The 23,944-nt window shown below is 36.7% G+C and overlaps 5 protein-coding genes across 7 annotated transcripts; 3 read left to right on the top strand and 2 right to left on the bottom strand.

Moving 5' to 3' along the window:
- Positions 1-327: 327 nt before the first annotated feature.
- LOC114762507 (probable aminotransferase TAT2) lies at positions 328-2,812 on the top strand. Of its 2 annotated transcripts, none has more exons than XM_028952002.1 (7): positions 328-670; positions 967-1,306; positions 1,392-1,610; positions 1,781-1,840; positions 2,007-2,162; positions 2,265-2,352; positions 2,437-2,812. In XM_028952002.1, exons 1-7 carry the CDS (start codon positions 393-395, stop codon positions 2,556-2,558), a joined length of 1,263 nt encoding a protein of 420 aa, XP_028807835.1. In that variant the 5' UTR covers positions 328-392; the 3' UTR covers positions 2,559-2,812. The 2 variants fall into 2 exon arrangements, with proteins under 2 accessions (XP_028807835.1, XP_028807834.1); XM_028952001.1 differs by having other exon boundaries at positions 330-670; positions 2,259-2,352.
- A 468-nt stretch (positions 2,813-3,280) lies between these two features.
- Positions 3,281-6,029, bottom strand: LOC114762511 (protein NUCLEAR FUSION DEFECTIVE 6, chloroplastic/mitochondrial-like). Of its 2 annotated transcripts, XM_028952007.1 has the most exons (4): positions 5,708-6,029; positions 5,241-5,362; positions 4,817-4,869; positions 4,362-4,573 (listed from the first exon to the last, which is right to left on the bottom strand). In XM_028952007.1, the coding sequence occupies exons 1-3, from the start codon at positions 5,848-5,850 to the stop codon at positions 4,862-4,864; spliced, it is 273 nt and encodes a 90-aa protein (XP_028807840.1). In that variant the 5' UTR covers positions 5,851-6,029; the 3' UTR covers positions 4,362-4,573; positions 4,817-4,861. The 2 variants fall into 2 exon arrangements, with proteins under 2 accessions (XP_028807839.1, XP_028807840.1); XM_028952006.1 differs by lacking the exons at positions 4,362-4,573; positions 4,817-4,869 and adding an exon at positions 3,281-3,950.
- A 972-nt stretch (positions 6,030-7,001) lies between these two features.
- On the top strand, positions 7,002-11,206 carry LOC114762510 (nuclear cap-binding protein subunit 2). Its single transcript, XM_028952004.1, has 8 exons — positions 7,002-7,207; positions 7,750-7,973; positions 8,774-8,912; positions 8,993-9,026; positions 9,568-9,678; positions 10,496-10,531; positions 10,623-10,729; positions 10,949-11,206. Exons 1-8 carry the CDS (start codon positions 7,190-7,192, stop codon positions 11,021-11,023), a joined length of 744 nt encoding a protein of 247 aa, XP_028807837.1. The 5' UTR covers positions 7,002-7,189; the 3' UTR covers positions 11,024-11,206.
- Positions 11,207-14,004: 2,798 nt separating this feature from the next.
- Positions 14,005-16,575, top strand: LOC114762517 (G-type lectin S-receptor-like serine/threonine-protein kinase At2g19130). The gene is made up of 2 exons (XM_028952011.1): positions 14,005-16,359; positions 16,546-16,575. The coding sequence occupies exons 1-2, from the start codon at positions 14,005-14,007 to the stop codon at positions 16,573-16,575; spliced, it is 2,385 nt and encodes a 794-aa protein (XP_028807844.1).
- Positions 16,576-17,284: 709 nt separating this feature from the next.
- LOC114762494 (DDB1- and CUL4-associated factor 13) lies at positions 17,285-22,710 on the bottom strand. The gene is made up of 17 exons (XM_028951987.1): positions 22,431-22,710; positions 22,231-22,320; positions 22,045-22,156; positions 21,195-21,222; positions 20,689-20,787; positions 20,502-20,571; positions 20,370-20,404; positions 20,212-20,286; positions 20,023-20,118; positions 19,691-19,754; positions 19,427-19,480; positions 18,861-18,946; positions 18,704-18,764; positions 18,556-18,620; positions 18,323-18,428; positions 18,037-18,125; positions 17,285-17,917 (listed from the first exon to the last, which is right to left on the bottom strand). The coding sequence occupies exons 1-17, from the start codon at positions 22,494-22,496 to the stop codon at positions 17,755-17,757; spliced, it is 1,359 nt and encodes a 452-aa protein (XP_028807820.1). The 5' UTR covers positions 22,497-22,710; the 3' UTR covers positions 17,285-17,754.
- Positions 22,711-23,944: the final 1,234 nt, after the last annotated feature.

Below are 23,944 nucleotides of genomic sequence, written 5' to 3'. Positions count from 1 at the left end.
CTTTCTTTTTTTTGGCTAACGGAGGTAATATTATTTTGCATATTGTAGCTAAATTCCTACGTTGTTTTAATAGTCAAAATTGTTTTGTGAACCCAATATCATGGGTTTTTTTTTTTTGGTCAAGAGCCGAATATCATAGGTTAAAACTTCCTTAGTACAGTTGACCGTAGTTGACTTCATCCACGGCGGCCTGACCGGAACGCCGTCGAAACTCTGGAGACTAGAGACTCTTTTTCTTTTTTTAATTATATAAAATCATTTTAGTAATTAGTAAATCAGAAAATTTAATTTCAGGCTGGCGCCTGGTATGACGTAATCCCGCTTCCCTAATCACTGCTGTTAAGCCTGCCGTAGTTGTTCTCTCAAAGTCAAGCTAGTAGTCACGGAAGGGAATGGAGCAGGAGAAGGAGAAGGAGGCCAAGAAATGGAACTTCCAGGGGAACGAAGAGCTGAATGCTTCAGCAGTATCAGTGAGAGGTGTCTTCAACATGTTGATAGCTAACCTCAACGCAGAAGATCAGAGACCATTGCTTCGTCTCTGCCGTGCTGACCCCACCGATTCCTCTTGTTTTCGAACCACCCACGTGGCTTCTGATGCCATCACTAGCGCTGTTCAGTCCTTTCGCTTCAATTGTTACCCTCCCACCGTTAGCTTGCTTGAGGCGAGGAGGTTCGTTCAATCTTCGAGCCTAAGACTTTATTAGACGACGACGCATTTGTGGTGTTCGACCAAAGTTCTAAATATTTATGTTTATGATTAACGAGTTGTATGTTCATAGTTAAAGAAAAGGTTTTAGCAGTGAGCGAATTCAATTCTTCCTTTAAAACCGGAAACATTTAATTTCTTACTCTGAGATTGAAATTTTGGTCCCACCAAAGATGAGGGTAATTGCATGCGCAACTTCCTGCACCAAATATCTGTTTTACATTCCAAATTGATAGGTGACGGTACAATTACCCTAACAGGGCTGTTGCAGAACATCTATCCTCTGATCTTCCGTTCCAGTTATCACCAGACGATGTTTATGTCACCGTTGGGTGCACTCAAGCTATAAATATAATCATATCTGTCCTTGCACGTCCTGGCGCCAACATCCTTCTTCCAAGACCAGGCTACCCACAGTATGAAGCCCGTGCAGCTTGCAGTGGTCTTGAAGTTCGCCATTTTGATCTTTTGCCTGAGAGAGGTTGGGAGATTGATATCGATGCTTTAGAAGCTCTTGCAGATGAGAACACTGTGGCCATGGTTATTATTAATCCTAGCAATCCTTGCGGGAATGTTTTCACGTATCAGCATTTGAAAAGGGTATTGTAAAAATTCTTTAAATTACATTGTCTCAGAGTTGTAATTAATATATGGAAAATGAGATTGATTTTCAGGACTATTGCAGGTTGCAGAGACTGCTAGGAAACTTGGGATCTTTGTGGTAGCTGATGAAGTTTATGCTCACATAACCTTTGGAAGCAATCCATTTGTGCCTATGGGAGCGTTTGCATCATTAGTGCCTGTTATTACACTTGGGTCTTTGGGGAAACGATGGATTGTTCCTGGTTGGAGAATAGGATGGATCGTGACATGTGATCCAAATGGCATCTTCCAGAAAACTGGGGTTCATTTTTTTGATCTTTTAGTCTACTGTGCTTGCGGTGTCCGTGCATGCATCTTTTTTATTCTTTTAACAGTGAATCCAAACAAGGCTTGAGTGGCAGAGTTTCTTACATTAGGCATACGATGGTAGATTGTGCTGAAAATTATGTGATTTTATTCTTTCTCTTTCAGATAGTGACGAATATCAAGAACTATCTGGACATCACTACCGACCTTCCAACCTTCATGCAGGTAGCTGATGATGAATTCTTCTGTCAAACTAGTTCTTCGATTGTCTTGTTCTGTATGGCCACCAGATCGACATGGATACATTCAGAGCATAATGCATGTGTGCATGATCGTGCTACATTTTTCTCGTTCTTTCTCTAGAATAAATTCATCTGGTTTTGTGTTTCAGGCTGCTATACCCCAAATCCTTAGGAATACCAAAGACGAATTCTTTGCACATAATCTTGACATAATGAGAGAATCTGCAGACCTATTCTTTGTTAGATGCAAGGAGATCCCTTGTCTAATATGTCCTCACAAACCAGAAAGTACTATGACTGTGATGGTAAGTAGAAATTTTTTTTAAGATTGTATCATTCTATAATAATGACATGAGAGTGCCTTTAGACATGATCAGCCAGTGGCAATTTGACTAAAGCAGGTGCAGATTAACTTCTCGCAAATTGAGGGCATTATTGATGATGTGGACTTCTGTGTCAAACTGACCAAAGAGGAATCTGTAATTATTCTCCCCGGTAAGGACCTCCTGTTATAAGAATCTTGGATTCGTTGAAAGGTGATGGTGAGAATGACTCCGTATTGCTGAATAATACTTACAGGTGTTACTGTTGGACTGAAGAATTGGCTTCGGATAAGTTTTGCAGTTGAGCCTTTGGCCCTTGAAGATGCCCTCAGCAGAATAAAAGCCTTTAGTCTCCGTCATATGCCAAAATGCCCCTAATTCGTCTGTGTGAAGCGACCAGTAATGTCATTATGAATCAGAGGATGGCTACGCAGACAACTTCATGTTGGAATGCAGTGAACTTTCATACCATTTGTTGGGAACAAGAGAATTTCTCTTAAGGTTTTCTCTATGTGTGCTGTTTATGTACTATGTAATTGGTTTATCTTGTGAAAAGCCCAACCATGTTCCTGTGCCATCAACTTTGCTAAACAGTTAAGATTTAATTTAAATTCACTTGATAACTTGAACAAGTTGAGATATCTAATTTTCATGAATTTTTCATGACTTTAAAAGAACTAGATTTTACTCCTTCGGGCGATGCACAGGGACATTGTAAATTAATAATAATTGAATATCAAGTATTGTAAATATACTTTGTATAAGCTAGTTAAGAAAAGAATCTAGCGTCTGGTCCAAAAAAAAAAAAAAAGAATCTAGCGAAGGCCATGCGGTGCCCTCACCCGTCTCGGTTTCACTTGAGATTTTAGTTTGGAGACACAAGGATTCGAGCACGACTGTAACTAAAGGCCTAACTCATTTTGCAGGACCAGTTAAAAACCACCAACCGTAAACCTTTCTCTTTCCAATTTCAAACTATTTGCCAATCAATTCTGTCAGTTCAACACCACGATACAAACTCGCCAAGCGGTAATTTCATCAAGATCATTTTTATTTTGGGTACACGAAATCATTCATTTTATTACTAAACAACCACAAGATTTATCCACCAAGTGGGATAATTTTATTACTAAAGAAAGAAGAAAATTCCATGACAGACCAAGGTTAAACAACTTATGGTCACTTAAAATTTTTCCCAATATTCCAACAAATCACAGGCAAAATTGAGCGGGTGTAAGTACCAACAGCGACCGGGCCAAGCAAGGTCCACGGAAATGATTCGCAAGGCGAGAGGATATTCGAGTCAATTTAATATCCTCCAAAATGGAAGGCTGCTCAAGAGGAATTTTCTCCCTGTTGATTGGTCATGAAGGTCATTTTATCGGAAGCACAACTTCAGCGACCTACAACATCTCTCACCATGGCTAGCTGAATGTGCATGATCTGCTGAATAACTTCATGGAACAAGATGCAACCTTTGAAATACATTTTCAATGTATATGAATGATTAAGGCATCTGGCACTGAAGAACCCGTATGAAAGATACAACCTTCTTCGACCAAAAAAAGAAAAAAACCAAATACAGTCTTTCATAAATCACAAATGGAGAACCAAAAAGCTACAATTGACCAGAGTTATTATAGTTTTTAACTTCTCTGTCCACTGGCTCAATCAGAGCCCCTGCTGATTCTGCAGTCACTGTCTCACTATGCAGATTTCTGTATAAAGATTGCTTCAATCTTCACACTTATTATACGTCATCATTGCAATCTGATTGAACAAAAAAAAGAGCAGAAGATCCCTTAATTATTGAACCTATAACTTTTAAGCAAGTAGATAAAGAATGGAAAAGAAACGGTACTTGCAAAATTCATGGGCATTATGAAGTAATCCAGCACCACCGACAACCACATAGAATAGAAGTTTATATCTTTAATTAATGACGCATAGAGTGAACGGGCTGATTTTCTGAAATTTTAGGGAACTTCTAACAAGAAAATAGTGTCACATTTTATCATATTGGTTTTGTCAGCAAAATCTCTGGTAATGTGTATCAAGCATTCAAGCAAACTTATTTTTTTTTAAATGAAAATTAGGAGCACAGAAATGATACTGCTCATTTTCAACAGGGTTAATTGATTTGAACACTAAAATTAGAACATGCATATAGAGGATTTATAATAGAATGCGCAACGTATAGGGGAAGCATGCTACATAATGTATTTTAACTTGTAATCTCAAAACACAAGAACACAAATGTGCTATCATTCAATACTTAGAGATATTTAGCTTCCTAATACTGATATAACAAAATTTTGTTTAAGGCTCAATATCATAAGAAGTCCAAGTCATGCCATCTTTGCTTCTTGATCGTCATCTAGTCTTTTTTTGGCCTACAGATAAAAAGCAGTGCATGCGGTTTCACTGATCGATTTAAATTCATGAGGGGGAAAGTCAACCATGTAGGGAATAGATTAACGCACCAAATAGGTGTAGCAGTGAATCATTTAACAGATGAAGACCCATCTTTGCCGACAGTGATGTTATATTCCAAATACAGCACGACTGACTATTACATTGTTTCTCAAAAGACTTTTATAAGTTCAACCCAAGAATCAATAGAAGCAGTAACTTACTCTGAACAATTTTGAAGAAAGTATATCAAGCAATGCTACAGAAGCTTAGCTGCCTAAACCAAAAGTAGAATACAATGGTCAGGCAACCTACCATTAGAGTCACCATTCTAATGCATTACCCCAAAAAAAAAAAAACAAAAATCAAAAGCAATATCAAACATGTTTGTAGCCCAAAATCTGGCAACTCATAAAGAGCAGAAAGTATGAGAGATCAGCTGACCCAGAGAGTAAAAAAGTGCGAGAAAGCATCACTGCGAAATTTTGTAGTCTTAAATCTTCTCTCAATGTAAAAATGTACATGTCTATTCATTGTAAATTTTAATCCGACGAGTTCACTTCCAACACATCTGTAATATCTCAACCAGCATGACCGAATGGGCATTTGTGCTAGGTCGACATGAATCTAGAACAGATAGGGAGTTACCTTCAGGCAGCCATCCATAACGGCAACTAGAGATGGAGAGCATCGAAGTCATCAGTGCGGAAGCAGTTGCGGTATGGTATGGGAGCATTGTTTCCACACAACAGCTCAACTCCGCGGGGAACCTTATCATACAATCAATTCCATCCAATAAAATTAGTGTCACAGCAGAGCGCAATAATTACTCCATCTCTAACACGGATGCAAACATCAGGGTAAATAAGTAATACTAAATTCTGCACCACTGCACCCTGTATTGTAGCTGTGAAGATTCGTATTAGGGTCAATAAACATTCACCAAACCTTAAAATGGGAACAAAGAACATTTTCTTTTCTTCTTTCTTGGAAAATGAAAGTGATTCAAACAGCAAAAAGCTTCATTTCTAATTTGCACTTGACTTACATTTTCTCAGAGACCACAAAAGAGAATTATTATAAGCGTTAATGTATCTGAATCTTGCGCAAGTCACCTGATTGTGGAATATGAGAGAGGTTTATTGGAGGCGAAGCGGAATGGAGAACGAGATGCTTTAACTTCCAATGCAAGACGAAACGCATAGCGACGGGACGAGCACGACCGGAGGACTGCTCTGATGGCGGAGGAGGAGGCCATTTCGAGATCGGAAATGTTTTGTTATCACCCACAAACTCCAAGATCAGCGACAGCGATGCCTTGTGCCGGAATAATTAGAAAAAAAAAACTGAAATAATATAAAAGTTGAACTTTTAGATTATTAAGGGTTGGTGTACTTGTAAGAAGATTTTTTCGTGTCCTAAACAGCTATTGGAGTTTCAGGACAGGATTATGAAGAAAAAATAGTACCTATATTATTCTGTGAGACATTTTTGGATTAGAGATGGTTAGGATGAAAAAGAATTAGTGTGTGGAGAGTAACAATTGCTTTGGAGGTTGAGAAGTTTTTAAGGTCTTGAGAGGAGATATGTGATGGTGTTATGTGACTCTTGAGATGATAGACAGTGAATTTATAACGGGAAAACCAATCTTTCTATTGAAATAATTGACTATTTGGCAAAATCTTTCTCTTGAGATTAGGTATTATGGGAAAAAACGTATTATCTAAATTGATAAGGATTGAGGTAGAACTGAACTCCTTGATCCCTCTTTTGACTGCAAGGACCTTCTCATGCGTAGCATGATAATGCTTTTCTGACTTCTTAAATTGTCCGCTTGTATGTCCACAGTAGAACTTCTTTCTATTTATTTCTTCAACTAAGACAGCTTCCTAAAAGTCGTCACTAGTATCAGTCTAGAGGATTCGCAATCCTTTGTTAGGAATCTTTAAAGGAGGTGGATGCTGTGTAATTCTTTGCCAGAGACACTATGTTCTATTAGCTCCACCTTCTTCTCATGAACACTGGCATTCACCCTTATCATCAGCATTTTGATGTTGATACTCTATATCTCACCGTTCCCATTATCAATGGACTCATATCAAAAGAACTTTTATGGTATATTTGGTTCGTCTTAGCCAATTACACATGCGTCATAACCTTCTCAGCCGTACCCATATATACATAACATGACCTGTTAATGAATTGAGAATGAGTGGTTTTACTTAGACTAAAACTTCAAATAACAGGGTATATTAACAATAGTTTCCCCAACTAAACAGTAAACACTCCCTTAGGGCTTAAATCTCCCTTAAATCCTGAGAAATGTTTGCTCACGAGGATGGTAATTCCTGCCCGGGTATCATTGACCATTCGGGTCATATCGGGCCGGGCACGTGGATACAGATTATTCACCAAGAGCCGGATTGGATCTCCCTTGGCCTACGATCGCACGCTCGCACGTAAGAAGGTTCCCCTCGTCTTCTTCGGTTTCCTGCATCAGCCCCAAGACCTAAGCTTCTCATGTCCCTCTGATTCTTCCTCTTTCTTTTATTCTTCGACATAAACTGAGGTTACCCAGCTGAGTTGCAGACGAAAATATGGCTTCGTTGTTCAAGGTATGCTTTAGGCTCTATTTAGGTGCTTAAGTTACTGATACATGCTTGAATCTTTTAACTTCGATTTCAGAAGTTTAGGAAAACTAATGTGCGAAGGTTGAGGACTTCGATTTTGGCAGGAAAAAAAAAAAACAAAGTACCTATATTTAAGATGCAATTGGCTGTAAAACCTCGTACATTTCATTTTTCTTTGCTGCATGCTGGGCAAAGCCAATCGTACATAGATAAGAGGAAAAATGCTACTGCAGCAAGTTACAGAACTCATTTAATCATTTGAATTGGAACTAAGAACCACCTTGTAGAGGAAAAAAAAAGTTCTCTTCTCTTCTTTCTCTGTATCTTTTCTCTTCTTTTTCTTTGGGTTAAGAAAGGATGCTCTGTTGCATATATATGAGAAAGTGAAATGGGTTCCTTTTATTTCCGTCTCCTTATTCTTCCCTTGTCTAATTTACGGGTCTACGTGTTTATATTCAATCTTAAATGCTAAATAAAGTGGTTTAGCTTACAGTATTTACCTTCTTTCTTTTCTGTTTTGCTTCTAGGATCTATCTAAGCTTTCAGCCTATCGAGACAGAAAATTTCCGGGAACGCAAGAGGAATTTGAGCAAGCGCTCCTGTCTTCAACAACTGTTTATGTGGGGAATATGTCGTTTTACACAACAGAAGAGCAAGTTTATGAACTTTTTTCTCGAGCTGGAGAAATTAAGAAAATTATCATGGGATTGGATAAAAACACGAAAACTCCTTGTGGCTTTTGTTTTGTTTTGTAAGACTCATTTCCCGCTTATCCATGATATATAGGCTAGGATCAAGGTTTTCTGTATTTAGTGAATTCTCTTGGAAGAGGTTCTATTATATTTTCTACACATCTTGTACATGTATATATGCTTTATTAATTTATAACATGTTGGAGAAGTTTTCCACAAATAATCATCTTTAAGGTGATATAAAATAAGCTGTGGCAGTTAATATTACTGTAGTTGTTGATCGTGCTATAGTCATGCTTGTATGTTTCACTGAGACTAAGGTGCTGGTGTACCATTCTTTCATTACTATGTGAAGCAGTCCGTAACATAGTATAAGAACTCATATCTCTTGGAAGAATATTAAAACATCTGTAATTTTTTTTTTAGTGCAAAAGGAGTTTGAATCTCACCCATGACTCTGAACATACAGATATCTCTCTCTGCAAACTTTGTCATGATAATTTGTTTGCATCCATCATTTTCTTACTTGTCATAAACTGACAAAATGTCTCCTTTTTATTATCTGTTGCTTATTTTGTGTTTAGATATTTCTTCTGATATCGGATTCTAGAAATATAATGTACTCTTGTTTCCTAGGATATGTTAATTTATCGCAACTTCTATATTTAGGACATTGGTGGTGGCTAAATAAACTATTGCATAAGGTTCTAAGAGATTATTTAGTGGGACCTCATTGAAATTCTCCTGGTGTCCTGAATCGAATATTCTTGTGATGAATATTCGTTGCTAGTTGTAGTGATTTATTATAGTCAGTCTTATAGACTAGTAATTAGTGATAGTGTGTGCTATCATCTATCAGATACTACTCTCGAGAAGATACTGAAGACGCTGTCAAATACATAAGTGGGACAATACTTGATGATCGTCCTATTCGTGTAGACTTTGACTGGGGATTCCAGGATGGAAGACAATGGGGTCGTGGTCGTAGTGGTGGTCAGGTAAGGTGTTGTACCTATGCTGTTTAAGGGTGCCTCTGGTCCCGACTGATGTAAACTTGCTTTTTCCTCATTTTGTGCAGGTGCGTGATGAATATCGGACTGATTATGATCCTGATATCCTTTTAGATGTTAAATTTTCATTGAATTGCAATTTTCTTCCCTATCATGAAATTGATCTTGGTACTAGACTCAGCCACATGAATGTGGTCATACCTGAAAGCTCAGATTCAAGATTAATATAAACTAGTGTGGAGCTTTGATAATTATTCTGTACAATTAACAGGGTAAAATAGATATGAATTTGTCATTACTGAACAAATAGCCTTTTTTTTTTTTAAATAATTTGTTTCAAACATGTTTGCTGAACCTTTTTCGTTTTATTTTGAAGGGGATTTCACTTTTAAATTAGTCGACTGCTAATTCTAAAATGTGTAATGAATTAAAAATATAGTATGTTAGGTCTTAGGTTCAAACCTCTGATGTGTCACATATAAAAAAGAATAAGTACAAATAGGAAGGTGATATAGACCTCACAATACTTTCTTGAATGTCTAAGTAGTTTTGTCTTTAAATCAGTTTTTATGGGTATTTTCAACTTGATTGATGGCATTACTTATTATCCTAGTCTTTTCTTGGCTTCCTTAATTATTTAAACGTAGAGGTGGTTATGGAAAGTTGGTTCAGAAAGAGTTGGAGGCACAAAGACAGCTCGTTGATTATGGTGCTGGTTCTTTGGGCTCTTTTCCACCAGTTTTGCCACCATCCTGTAAGTTACTCAGAGCACAGATCTTGAGCTGATTGGACCGCTGGTGTTTATGTTTTGCACTTGTTATAAAGTTACATAAGATGCTAGTCCTTGCATTTATGTTAGTATTCATATTTATTTATTTGTTGGAGTATTCATATTTATTAAATGTCTTGTCCTAGTGCTTGAATTTTTGGCTATGGTAATTGTAAAAATTGTGAAAGTCTCCGATACAAAGGCATGATCACAATTTTTGTGGGGTCTAAACGTAATGACTTTCTGAGTCAATATGAAGCAGGAGGCATCAGTCTGCCAGTTATATTAGCCTGATTGCTGCTGCCTTATATTTGTTATGCAGCACAGGCATATGGTACAAAATGATGCTTACAGTAGGCAGTCACTCCTTCATTGTACTTTACTGCATATAGATTGAAGTTCGTGGCTAACTAAAATAGAAGCTGATAAGACTTGCTTGGTCATCCGTACTATAGATTTGATTTTCTCCTCTTAGCCAGTTCTCCTATAAAGTGAATTGCTTATGACATGTCAAATTTATTATTACAAGACATCTATGAAGCATGGGCACTTCAAATAGAGCAGTATCCGGTTCATATGAGACATCAATATGACATGATTTGGCACTTAAAATTTTGCTGTCAGCGTGTTGCTGTGTCTGTGTCTGTGTCGTGTCATTGCATGCTTGTTAGTAAATCACTGAGCATATATAAGTAAGGAACACTTGTTGGTTTACTGGGGAGCCATCGTGGTAATTCTGTATCATTTGGTGTGACCTTGTTCGCCATTCAAATTAAACTGTTTTACAATTTTGCTTCTGCAGATGGCAGACATGGTGGTTCTCATCGGTATGGCAGAGGTATTTCCTGAAGACTGTTTTTCACTGTTTGACATTTTGGGGTTTCAGAAACTAACATCTATATAATATTAACGTCTCTTTAAAATGCTAGATTACCATAAGAAGAGGCACAGAGATGATGATCGCCACGCCTACGAGCCCTCAAAAAGGTCATCGGATCATGAATCTCGGAGGAACTCTGATCATGACTCTAGACCGGTAAACAAACACTACAAATCTTATGATGCTTCAGGCAGATGATTATTATTACTACTTTCGATCAGACTTAATAGCTAAACCAATTTTGCCATAAGCCGACGGGCTTAATCTCTCAATTCAAGGCGTGATGTGATGCTTCGTTCATTTGTCAATTTTGGATATATTGTGTCTCTTGTTACTGCCTTTTGATTTGTCTCACAACAATAACTTCTGATGCAGGAAAAAAATCCACGATTTCGTGAGAGCGGTGATTCTGATGATGATGAGGAAGATGATCGAAAAAGAAGATCTTAGCATTAGTATTTGGTTTGTATTGAAAATACTCTATCAACATGAATTCTGGATAGCCAAAAAGAATTAGAAAACATGAATAATCTGAAATGCCAACAGATTATGGCCGTGTAGTATCATTTCAAACTGGAAAGAATAGCATTTATTATTTCAAACTTGGTCTGAAATTCTAGGCTGGATCTGCTACTCGTGGTTGTGCGTAATTCTTTTTTTTCTTTTTGGGTGTCTTCAGGGAACTCGGGTTTAAGTTTTAACTTGCATTATGTTATACACGATGGTCTGGCATAATTGAACTTTTGAAAAATCTCAAAAAAAAAAAATGCTTAAATTTCAAAATTTTAAATTAGTCTTATTTATTATATTTTAATGGCAATTAATTACACTTGAAAGCCAAATGATAACATATTATTGTAGTAAGGAGAAAACTTAGGTCAAGTACCTTAAGTCTATTAGGTCCAGTCAACTAATCAAACATTGCCACCTAAATCATTTTTACACATCAGCACTTAACCCTAAAAGTTCTGTTAAACCACTGTTAGTCTAATTAAACCCCTCTTCTACCCCACATGGTTTCAACCCGGAAGAGAAATTCCCGAGTTCATCCATGGCGGTAGAGCTCTTCTTCACCATCGGAACACCACCGTCTGTCTTCTTCCCAGCATTTACCTGACTTGCTACTTTTCAGACTGGACGCTCTCGAGAAACTCTTGGTTGCCAGTGATTGGTTCGTACTCACAGGTTTTCGATTGTCCTTCCGTAATGTCATCACTGAGAAATCTAGCGCAGACAGAGCAAGAACAGAGTATTCTCTACATCCACCATTTAAATGGCTTCCACTATTACTTTAGGTTCCAAGCTGGGCAAAGGCAACGGAGTGGTCGCAATTCAAAAGGCTTGAGGATAGTGGAGATCATCTTAGAGAGGTGAGAAGAGAGAGAGCATCACTGTGGAAGTGGGAGAGAACCATCAACAGATGAACGTTTTGCTTCTAGACTAGTGCGATTTGCAAAAAAAAGTAGGCGTTGTAAATGCAGCTGGGGAAGAAAGAGAATAAGGGACGTTTAAATAAAACCAAATTATAGTTAGAAATAGTTTCTGGAGAATAGATTTTATGAAGAATAGATTTTGTGAAAAAATGATTCTGATAAAGTGAGAATGTTTGAATAGTTATTATCATAAATACTTTATATATATAAATTACTAAAAAAAAATACAAGTTAATATGATAATTACATAAAAGATGAATTTTATAATATATTTTAATTTGAAGAAATAAAATTAATAAATAATTAATATGTGCATATATATATTTATAAAATATAATATTAAATATGTTTATAAAAAATAATTGAATGGTGTTAAAGTCATATTATCATTGAGATCTTTTTGACAGGTACAATCATACTTCCAATTTAAACTAGAAGCATAATAAATTTATTTTTTTCTGAAACTATAGTTTTGAATCCAAAACATGATTTGTTAAATCCCGGGGGTTTGGCAAATCTGGGACCCATGTTCCCCAAACAGGCCATCGTGGACTCATGGTTCAAAGTCCAGCAGTGGAGAAGACGAAATTTGTTTAGACTTTAGATGCCAAGCGGAAACTTTGGGTTAAGTGCTTCAGTGTCAATATAATCCAGGTGGCAATATTTGATTGGTTGACTGGATCTAATGGACCGAAAGCACGTGACCAAAGTTTGGTCCTTCTAGTAATTATTGATTTGGAGCTTCAAAATTTGACTTTAATTTTTTGGGATTTTCTTTTTAACTTCTGAAGATTTAACGCATTCAAACGATCCCATTATGTACACGTGCATGAACACTGATTTCCATGCTGAGAGCGTGCGTTGTCATGATTTTAACCTGGTCCACCACAAATACGTTTGAGAGTTGAGACCATAAATAGCACACGATTGCCGTTAATTATCAGGGAAAATGCAAATTATCATTTCAGGCCATGGAAAAAAAATTAACTTGTGGATTATGAGCAATTTAGCTGATATTGATATCATCTGGAAAGGACATTAACAAGGAAATTGGCATCGAGTCTAGCATGATGCGTCAAATGTGCATTCACAGTTGCAGCTTTTCTTTCATACGAGTGCAGGAACAGATGTCACAGCTTCGAATCATGCCGTAGACCACACAGTATTTGTGTATATCCTCTATCAGAGCTTATGTTCATTGCAAATTCGCAGTGGTTATTTGAAAAGGATGGTTTTTTTACTCAGGAACCCAATTCTCCTGGTACCCATCATTGTCTAGGATTAATCTTCTTTTTCATATGTTCATATGTTTATGCATATTGATATTATCTCCCCCACCCCCCCTTTTCTTCTTCTTCTTTTTTCCCCCCCTTTTTCGTCTCTGTAGAGGTGTTTTGCAAGGATATTCTTGTGGCCGCAAAAAAATTAAGATGGTACGGTAGACGCTAATATTATTCTTTTGCACTGAGGACGTTCCCCTTTTAACATGTAAATATAATAAATATAACATATTTTAATAAAACAATTTAGAAGAAAGAAGATCGGAGAGAAGGCCGGAGTACTGATTTCCACTTCCCGTGATATTGTGAGTTAATCCTGCTCCTGGAAGGAAGTAACGAGCCTAAAAAGTTACATACCATCAATTATGAGCGATATGGCTCCTTGACTGTGAAAAGTTGGAAACTAAAATGAATGTCAGCATTCATTGACCGATTCGCAAGGCCTTCATGACAGGGATTCTAAGTCCAAATCATTTAGTTGGAAAATTTTCAACACGGATTCTGTAGTTCTGCGGAGAAACAAAGAGGTAGGGGCAGGAAAAACATGGCCTGCCGTGTGGAGAAAATGTTGGAAATTGCCATATTTGACTTCATTTGGAAAGCGGTAAACGCATTAACGGTTGCTTCGAGTTTATATGGTTAAAGGACGCAAAGGAGGCTGGCTTAGAATACTTAATTACAGTGCAAAGAAACGAAGTGAATCCAACAAAAAATGAAGATGAAAGGGAAGCACTCGGGGCTGTTCCAGTTTCATATTTTTCTTCTTCTTATCACAATCCAAGCATGTATATCCGGTGGATCAGACACCTTATATGCAGGGAAATCTCTTTCAGGGAATGGCACCATAATATCAAAAGGAGGAGTATTTGAAATGGGTTTCTTTTCCCCTGCTTCTAACTCCAAGTACTACTTGGGCATATGGTACAAAGGCCTTCCCATGCCACAGAAAACAGTGGTTTGGGTTGCCAACAGGGAGCAACCTGTCTCCGATCTAACTTCTGCGTCCTTGGAATTTCGTGATGGTGGCACCTTGGTTCTTCACGCCACGTCTGGCAAAATATTCTGGAGCGTTCATTTGGATTTTGGCAGGCCTCTTCCAAATGTTACGGTAGGTGTTCTTGGTGATGATGGAAATTTCATTATTAGAGAGAGTTTCAATTCGTCCACCATATTATGGCGAAGTTTCGACTATCCCACGGATACTCTCCTGCCCGGTGCATATAGATTCGACTCAATAGTATTGGCATCCTGGAAAAATCCAAATGACCCTTCTTCTGGAACCTCCTATGCTTATGTCCATATCAGCTATGGTTTTGCTATGATTGGGATATCTCAAGATGGGACTTATACGCTGAGCAACCGTTACACTATAGCTACGTCCTTCGACCCCGATCATGTGATATTATCTGTTAGGCCGCGCTACCAAGATGGTCTGTTCAGATATGTGTTGGATGCAGATGGGCAGCTCAAGCTATTTGGTTGGTGGAATGGTTTGCAACATTGGAAATTGATCCTTCTTTTATCACAGCACTTCCCTAGTCCCTGTTCCTCCTGTGGTGAGTTTACTATTTGCAATCCCAATGACACGATCCCTTGCCATTGCATCAGAGGATTTGTTCCAATTAATCAGCACGACTGGGATTCAGGGAATTATGAATGCGTTTTGAAGATATCTCGATATTGCTTCAACCGCACAAAAGACAAGTTTTTTATTATTCCCAATGCAAGCTATCCATCGGAACCACAACTTTCGGGAGCCAATAATTCTGATCAGTGTCGATTGGCATGCTTAGAAGATTGTCGTTGTGTTGCATATGCATACGAATATGACCTATGCTTCACTTGGCAAGAATTGTTCTCATATATTCCGGAACTCTCATCAGAATTAAAACTAGGGGGAGATTTTTATGTTAGAGTTGCGGCATCTGAAATAGAGGGTAGTGGGAATAAGAGTCATGCCTGGAATTGGTGGCCTATTCTTATGTCTCTTGCTGGCATTGGCGTTGTTGTGATGTTGATAATTATGTGGACCAAACTGCATGGTTGTGGAGGTTCCTTGGAGACGATGGGCGGTTCTCTGATGCATTTCAATTACCGAGATTTGAAAAAGGCGACAAGGAACTTCACACAGGAACTCGGAGAAGGCGGTTTCAGTACTGTTTACAGAGGCGAATTCCCAAATTCGACTTTGGTTGCGGTGAAGCAACTTAAAGGTCAAATGCATGAAGAGAAACAGCTTCGTGCAGAAGTGAGCACTATCGGAATAATTCAGCACAGAAATCTGATTCGCTTAAGAGGCTTCTGTTTAGAAAAATCCAAAAGATACCTGGTTTATGATTACATGCCAAATGGGTCTCTAGAATTTCGTCTATTTAAAAAGAGTAACGAGATTTTGAATTGGGCAAAGAGACTCACAATTGCACTTGGAACTGCTAGAGGATTGGCTTACTTGCATGACTCGTGCATAGAGTGCATCATCCATTGTGACGTCAAACCAGAGAACATTTTGTTAGATGCCGACTTTGAACCGAAAGTTGCTGATTTTGGGCTTGCGAAGCTCTTAGGTCGAAACTTCAGCCGTGTTCTGACCACCATGAGGGGTACCAGAGGATACCTTGCACCCGAATGGTTTTCCGGTGAAGCAATCACTCCAAAAGTTGATGTATATAGCTACGGTCAAGTGCTTTTTGAGATCATTTCTGGTAGAAGGAACATGGACATGCCAAATGATGAGTTAAGTGACTATTTTCCAATGCTGGTATTGAATGCACTAAACAACGGAGTAGAACTAATGACATTGGCAGATCCTAAATTGGAGGGTGAAGTGAATAAAGAAGAGTTGACAAGAGCATGCAAGGTTGCTTGTTGGTGCATTCAAGATCATGAACAAGATAGACCAACAATGGCTCAAGTGATTCAAATTTTGGAAGGAGTGCTTCAGGTAGACGTGCCTCCAATTCCACAGTTTTTTCGATCCCTTGCGAAAGGTTCCGCAAAAACAAGTCGTGTGGAGACAAGTGAGGCTTACAGTACCTCGAATTCGTCACCTTACAGTTTCAGCTTTCAACCACCAGTGAGTTTTTCTAGTTTCATTTTTTTTTTCAAGTCATCAGAAAAATATTAATGGTTTGGATAATTAAACATTTTGGATTAATTATTAGTTACTAGGTAGCCACATTCCTCTGTTTCAATTTTGCTAACGTTATATTTTTGGTGCATTAATATATTTCTTATGTTTCAATAATCTTCGCTTAAACAGGTGAATCCTATCCATTCTGTCATACCATAATTTATTGGTATACATAGGCTCTGGTAGCGTGAGCATAATAAGTGGAAGGAGCTTCTCATCAACAACTTCATCATCAGCTTCCGTGCTTCGTATATGCATAGAAATAGTATAATTAATGAATTTGCAATTTTGTTGTGAAAGTTGATACAGCATACTCTCTCTCTTTCTCCCCCCATAAAAAATATATATAATAATATATATATATATATATATTATGAAGGGAGATGTCTTTAGTGATCCTGATAATCATATATGTTGTGGTCAAATTGAAAAAATACATGATAGAATCATATGTCTTTTAAATGACCAGAGGACAGCTTTTTACTGTGACTTCTCTTCATGAATGAGTAGTACCAGAGTGATTTGAGTTTTGAGATTCAGCAAGCCACCTAAGTTTTAGCGAAACAGTTGACTTGGCAAGATACAAAACTTCCTGGGTATACTAGTGCAAAGGCCACCTGATTTGTGTCATGTTCTTAATTGCAAAAGCATTAATTTTTAATGTGACTAAATACACTTGTTCTTAAAATATCGTATAATTCTCTTTTAACTATCACAATACATATGTAGATATATACACGTACAGATCAACTGAAGATAAAATTTTATTAAAAAATAAAAATGAATTGTTTCATGTGCTTTAGGGTGAGCTGAGTATAGAATAGAATAATCGTGACTAATAAAAATCATATTGAAATTTTAAACATGCTTTAGTAACATCTCTTGAGCGATACTCATTTATACATTTGCAGACTATGAACCAAACTTGTTCATGGAATTAGGTGCATGACAGAGTCTAGTATGACTAAGCATAGATTATTCCATTCTTGTGACTCGAGTAATTCTTGAGTTCAAACTCAGCATATAATCAGAATATCAGATTTTACGAATATAAAGAATAGACCAAAATTTTTCTTGCAGGCTCAATAAAGTAACGTTACAACACACAATATCACCTACCAGATTCACTAATGTGCATAGAACTCAGGATTCACTTGGAAATCAGGAGGTATCAAACTGTAGTCATCATTCCATTTACCCCAGACATCTGCCGAGCACGAAATACATACCAACAGAGGGCGTCCCCACCAATGGCATGCTAATCGAATATTTTCTCCAATTCTTGTGAGTACATATGTCTTGGCTCTATTTCCGGGAAGATACAAGCTCATGTATATCTTACTCAACTTCTTTGATGATTCTTCTTTTCCGCAATGGCTCTGTTTTGATGCTACCTGGGGCACTGTGAGCTTTCCTTCTCTCCTCTTTTCTTTTCCGAGCATCGGCCATAACACGCATGAGACTAGTGGCTTTGAATATAGGTTTTGGCAGGTGCCTGTGCCTGTTGAACAAAACCAAAAGAAATAAGCAAGGTTTCATTGTGCCCAAAAAAAAAAAAAAATGCATGACATGATTGTTACTCCAACAATTCACTAAAATGGTTGTTAGATCATATCTTACCTCACAATACGTTTCACTTCAGGGAGGTACTTGTAGCGATTCTTTAGGGCTTCATGATAATCATGCTTCTTCCGTTCCCTTGGCAGAAGCTGCAGCACAGTAGTCACAAGAAATGATCAGGGCAGGAAAGGGTCTCATAACGAAATCAATTTATCAACAACTCATCATCTAAAATATTATAAATGAGCACGAGATTAGCACATAAGCTCCAAGAAAATGCATTAACAACTAACAAATTGACCTAAATATTCGTAATGGAAGATTTGAGGTAAGGAAGACATCTTACAACTCCAAGTTGTTCTGATGCCCTAGCCTTCCAAAGCCTGAGATTAGTGTCATCGCTTCCGGAAATGACATAACTTGCGTCACAACTGAATTTAACACAGAATACCCTGCACAACAAAGAAACAAATCAAGTCATCTCATGGAATAGAGATCTATCAGATCAAGTGTTTAATTGCCATGTAAGTAAACAAACGAAAGGGAACCCTTGGTCCAAGATATAAAAACCAAGTGAACCTTTGCATTCTCTTAGTATGATAAATCTCCCTGCTGTGGCCACCATTATACTGGAAAATTCTTACCTATAACGAGAAAAAGCAAGTGAGCAAAACGGAAATTTGGAAAGAGAAGATTAATAGGTTAAAGCAGATCCAAAGGAACTAACTGTTCTATCATATGATCCAGTGACAAATTCCCGGCCGGTTGGTGAGTAGTCAATATCCATGCTGTAAAGTGAAACAAATGTTAAAAAACATTAACAAGATAATTAAATGAATCGCTCCAAAAAAATGATATAAATATTTGAAGAGCGTTCATCTCACACAGCAGAAACATGATCTCTGTGAACACATTTGGCTTCATCAAGTTTCCTAGCATCATAGCTGTAGCAATTACCATCTTCATTTGCCTGGATATCAGAGGAATTTGTAGATCAGAAAACATAAACTCACCACATTTTGAAACTAAAAAGATGAACTTACACACACGTATCCCAAAAACCAAATATAAGTCCGTGTATCAGGTGCAATATGATGAGTCTGATACAACAAACTTTAAAATTTTAAGATACAAGTAAAGGAGGCTTACATGCATAATTATGTATATCTTCAATGAATTAACACATAAAAAGTTAACAATACAAAAGATGAGTTTTCAACAAACATTTTACAAGTAATGTAGAAATATTAATAACTAAAAATTGACCATTGGCCAAGTTTTTACGTTGTTTTGGAATATATCAAAGAAAAAACTAATAATAAAAATATTAAAATAAGTTACGTGCATTGTAAAAGTATAGTACATGCATCGTATCAGATGCATACCAAATAGGAGCAGATCTAAGCAATATTAACTTTGGAAACACCCGTTAAACAGCTGATGAACTTACAGCAGTAAAATTTAATGGCTCCCTCGGGTTCCAAGATAATGCATTAGTTTTGGTCTGCAACAATGAAGTACAAGTCAGTGTTGCCATGCAGAAATACATTTGAAAAGCACGGAAGGCACCCAAGATAAAAGAACGAAAAGTATCATCTAGGTGAGAATCTAATATATGATGAAATAAATGTGAAATCCATGCTTTAAAAAAAAAAAAAATTCACAATACAAAAACTCTTGCCATACATGCAAAGTAAAAATTTGTCATCATTACCATCATTATAATTTTCCTGACAGCAGAAGCCATACGCAAATCATATAGTGTTATGCTCCGGTCACTACAAAAAGAAAGCAGATTGAAAAAAATTAACCCACGAACACAAGTAAAATAATCTGATCATCATTTTTCCAGCTGGAGTTTAAAGCAAAAATTACTTGAAATTTGAATTAGCGACTTATGTGAAATGCTAAATGAAGGAAACCAAATCCTTAATCACATTCCACTTTTGAAATGAAATGGTAGGCATATTTTTCTGCATAACTTTTGGTCAATATAGTCATTTCAATCTTCTGCAAATGAGTTAGTGCACATAAATCCCAGCATACCTAGCTGATGTTGCCAAGAGATTTGGTTCTCCTGGATTAAACCGGACAGATATGACTGAATCTGATCCCCATTCAAAACTGTTTACTGGCTGAGACCTGCACAAGGGAAGAACATCATCAGGAAATAAATAGATGAATAATTCAGACAGTGCTTAAGGAAGTACGCTAAGCAGAAACTGAAATCAAAACCTGTTGTGGTTCCATATATCTACTTGGGCACCAACAGTAGCAAACAGCTCACCATCCCACTGATGATCAACACCCCTACAGTTTAAAAATAAAGGCTTAGAAAAAGTATTTTCTCTAATATCTTTATGATATATGTTTAAGTTCATCCCAACACTTACCAAAATGCATTCTTCCAAACATAAACACTAATGGGCTGCAACAGTAGTTTATAAAATTGTCAGCAAGAATATCCTTTAAAAAATCATATCTAGCAGAAAACTAATTATCAATAACGCATGAGAATGCACCACCTTCGCAGAATTCTCAGTTGAACCATCTAACTCAAAAGGTGCAGCAACAGGAACATTCCAAAGCCTGACACTGAACCAATAAAGTCCAGTTTTGATCATAAAAATTAGCTACTGATAAAACCCAAGGATAAAAAAGCTTGACAACAGGGAAAGTGATTACTGAATTGGGGGGGAAAGTGATCCTTACGAGCAATCAGTTCCACATGATACAAGAATCCGTCCATCTGTAGATACTGTCAGGCCTCGTACAGCACCTTGATGACCAGGAAATTGACAAACTGTACGCCTTTTTATTTCCAAAAACAAGCAATGAATACTACTTACATAGGGACACCAAAAACGCATGGATAAAACGCATGGATCTTGTGCATAGAACTCTCCAAGAGAAAATATCTAACGCAATGGGTACAACATGTCCATCATCCAACGCATGTCAAACATTCGCGCTTGGCATGACAATTCAAAACAATTTAATTTACAGGTTAATACTTCAATCTTTGTTTGAAGCATGAACATATGCATGTAGAAAAAAATTCCCCCACATAAATATTCATGCGCATTAGGCTTTTTGTTGATCATTAAAGGTTACCAAGTAAATCTCACAAAAAGTTCTACATTGCCAAAAAATATTACATAGTATTTGACAGCACAAGCATCATAGATAAGTAAAATTAAACAATTTTTTTTTTTTACCTTGAAGATATATCCCAGAGCCGAATATCTGCATACACAATGATCAACGTTACAATTCCACTTACACTGAGGCAATCCATATTCAGCCTAAATGGATAAAACTGTAAAACAGAGTCACACAATAGGAGACACACTGATAACGAATACATAGCAAAATCACAAACTTGGCATATAATGAAAATGATGAAAATGTGAAGTTACAATTCAAAACTCAAGGCTGGACAGAACGGGCAAACTGACATAGGAGACACTTCCTACAAAAATAATCACCATAAATTTTAAAAAAGAATAAACTTGCTCAAAGTTCGGGGAAAAGTCATGCAAGGCATGGGTGACTTTGAATTGGATATATTTCATTATTCTTACATGAAAAATCTAATACGTTGCACCCAAAAAAATGGTGCACAGAGAACCATTCTGATATTGAAATTGGCTTCTCTGAGCTTTAGTACTTGGCATGCAACAAGCACGGTTGTATTTGCTTTAAGAAGGCTCGAATTGATAATTTTATTAAGCTTGAAACAACTCAAGTTTCAAACAACAAACCAGGGTGTGCCAAGTATTTTCATGTACACATTTAGTAAATTGGAGAGACATGAGTCAATTTGGAAAAACAGCGTCCTCTTCTCTCGCAACGTATCTCATTCCTCAAACAGGAGCTAACAGTATTATTTGATTCGTTATGTACACAACTTATCCATCCTTTCCATTATATCCTGAAGCTAACTATCACCCTGAACCATGCAGAATTTGTGCAGCGTGAAATATTCCTAAAATATATGGGCACATCCATTAATTCGTGCGAATATAACTACATAACAGATAGAGGATCAAAACAAGAGAAAAATACCTCCATCCATTGAACCTGAGAAAATCCCTTTCAAATGATTAGGGTTCTTCGCCGTAGAAGAAACAGCGTCTATATGCCCATCCATTGCTCCAATAAACGGTCTTGCAAAAATCTAACCTTTCAAAATTAGAAACTTACCCAAAAAAAAAAAAAAACAAATTTCTTGAGCTAAGAAATTTTGTTTACCTTCTCCAACTTAGCCGCATTAAGAGCGCGCACATACTCTACCGCCTTCTCTTGACTACGAATGCTCGGGTCATAATTGTGGAACACCCTCTTTTCCAATTCCAATGAACAAAACACAAATTCAGACAGAGGAAGGGGAAAAAAAGTAACTTGGCGATACAGAATAAATTAAAAAACACTAGAAGCAGAGCCTGCATTACCTGAAGATCATTACTTCGTTCTCGAGTGAACTCATCAGCAGAGCGTGATATAACCTTAACCTTCATTGCGGGTAAGGAACAAAATATTCACGCCGAATCTCACGACACAGTCAATATCTTGTAATCACACAAGTTACCCAAAAGACCAAAACTCTAGTGCATCGTCGGGTAGAGTGAGATAACGGTCCAAATCCCGAAGGCAGACTAGCCCGGATTCCTTTGTTAAGCAGCTGGTTTGAACAGTGAGTGCAAAGCAACAATGCCTGACTGCATATGACAACCCTAGCGCCAAAACGAACAAGCCGGGGAAGAAAGGATTCAAAAATAAGCACATATATGTTATTTTCTACTACTAATTTCTAAATTCTGTGCCCACCGCCCTATATAAAAGCATACAAATTTCATACATCATTAAAAATATACTCCTCCGGTCCTTATTATAAGACCCAATTTGACTTTTTATTTGGTCCTAATTATAAGACCCAATCCATTTTCTCTCTTATATTTATGCATTTTTTCCAAGATAATCCTTCTAATAATGATAGTTTTAGCCAATATACTTAATTAGCAAGGATATTTTAGGAATAACAACACTTATTTATTATAAATAACCAACTTAACTTACTTCTTTAATCTCCTCAAATAAGTCAATTGGGTCTTATAATTAGGACCGGAGGAGTATATAATTCTGTTTAATACAGGGCATTGTGTTTTCGCCTTTTTAAGTCTTTTTCTTTTTAAAATCATTAGGCATATGATTATGTTTTTGTGGGGCCTGGGCATTGCGTTACATGGAGATTACCCATTACTTCTGTTGACCAAGAATTAACTTTAAAATCTAATTATGGAGTTATTAATTTTAATACTAAATATAAGACTTATTAATGTAAAACCTAATTATGAAGTTATTAATCTTAATTTTAAATATAAGACCTATTTTTTATATTTATAAAATTACTTTTCAAGTTACTTTTAGAAATACTCCTCAACAATAATCAAATAAGAAATAAATGAAATGTATTAAGAAAAATGATTAGGTGTTTCTTTGAAAAACATATTTATTATAATTACTAGTTTACCTAACTTTCTTAATCTAATCAAATTAATAAAATATTAGTTAAATATGAGGAGTATTACTTAGGTTAAGCAGAAATTAAATACCACCTACGGTCCTTAATATAAAAGATAATTTTACTTTCAATTTGGTCCTAAATATAAGTCTCAAATGCACTTTGTCTTTTATATTTATCTATTTTTCAAAGTAAACCTTATACTATTTGCATATGTTAAAAGTTGCATTAAATAGTAGTTTTAACTAATATACATGATCAATAAGGATATTGTAAAAAAGACATATACTACTTTCGGTCTTTAATATAAGAATTAGTTGACTAATGTGGGTAGATTGAGAACATTAATTAATTATTTACAACAAATATATATTGTTTTTTCTAAAATATTCTTGCTAATCAAATATATTAATTATAACTACCATTATTACAACGATTATTTTG

The sequence above is a fragment of the Neltuma alba genome, unplaced genomic scaffold, assembly GCF_004799145.2.
Source record: "Neltuma alba isolate B1F8T4 unplaced genomic scaffold, ASM479914v2 tig00011218_pilon, whole genome shotgun sequence".
Taxonomy (NCBI): Eukaryota; Viridiplantae; Streptophyta; class Magnoliopsida; order Fabales; family Fabaceae; genus Neltuma; species Neltuma alba.
This window is presented reverse-complemented; position numbering and strand designations above follow the sequence as displayed.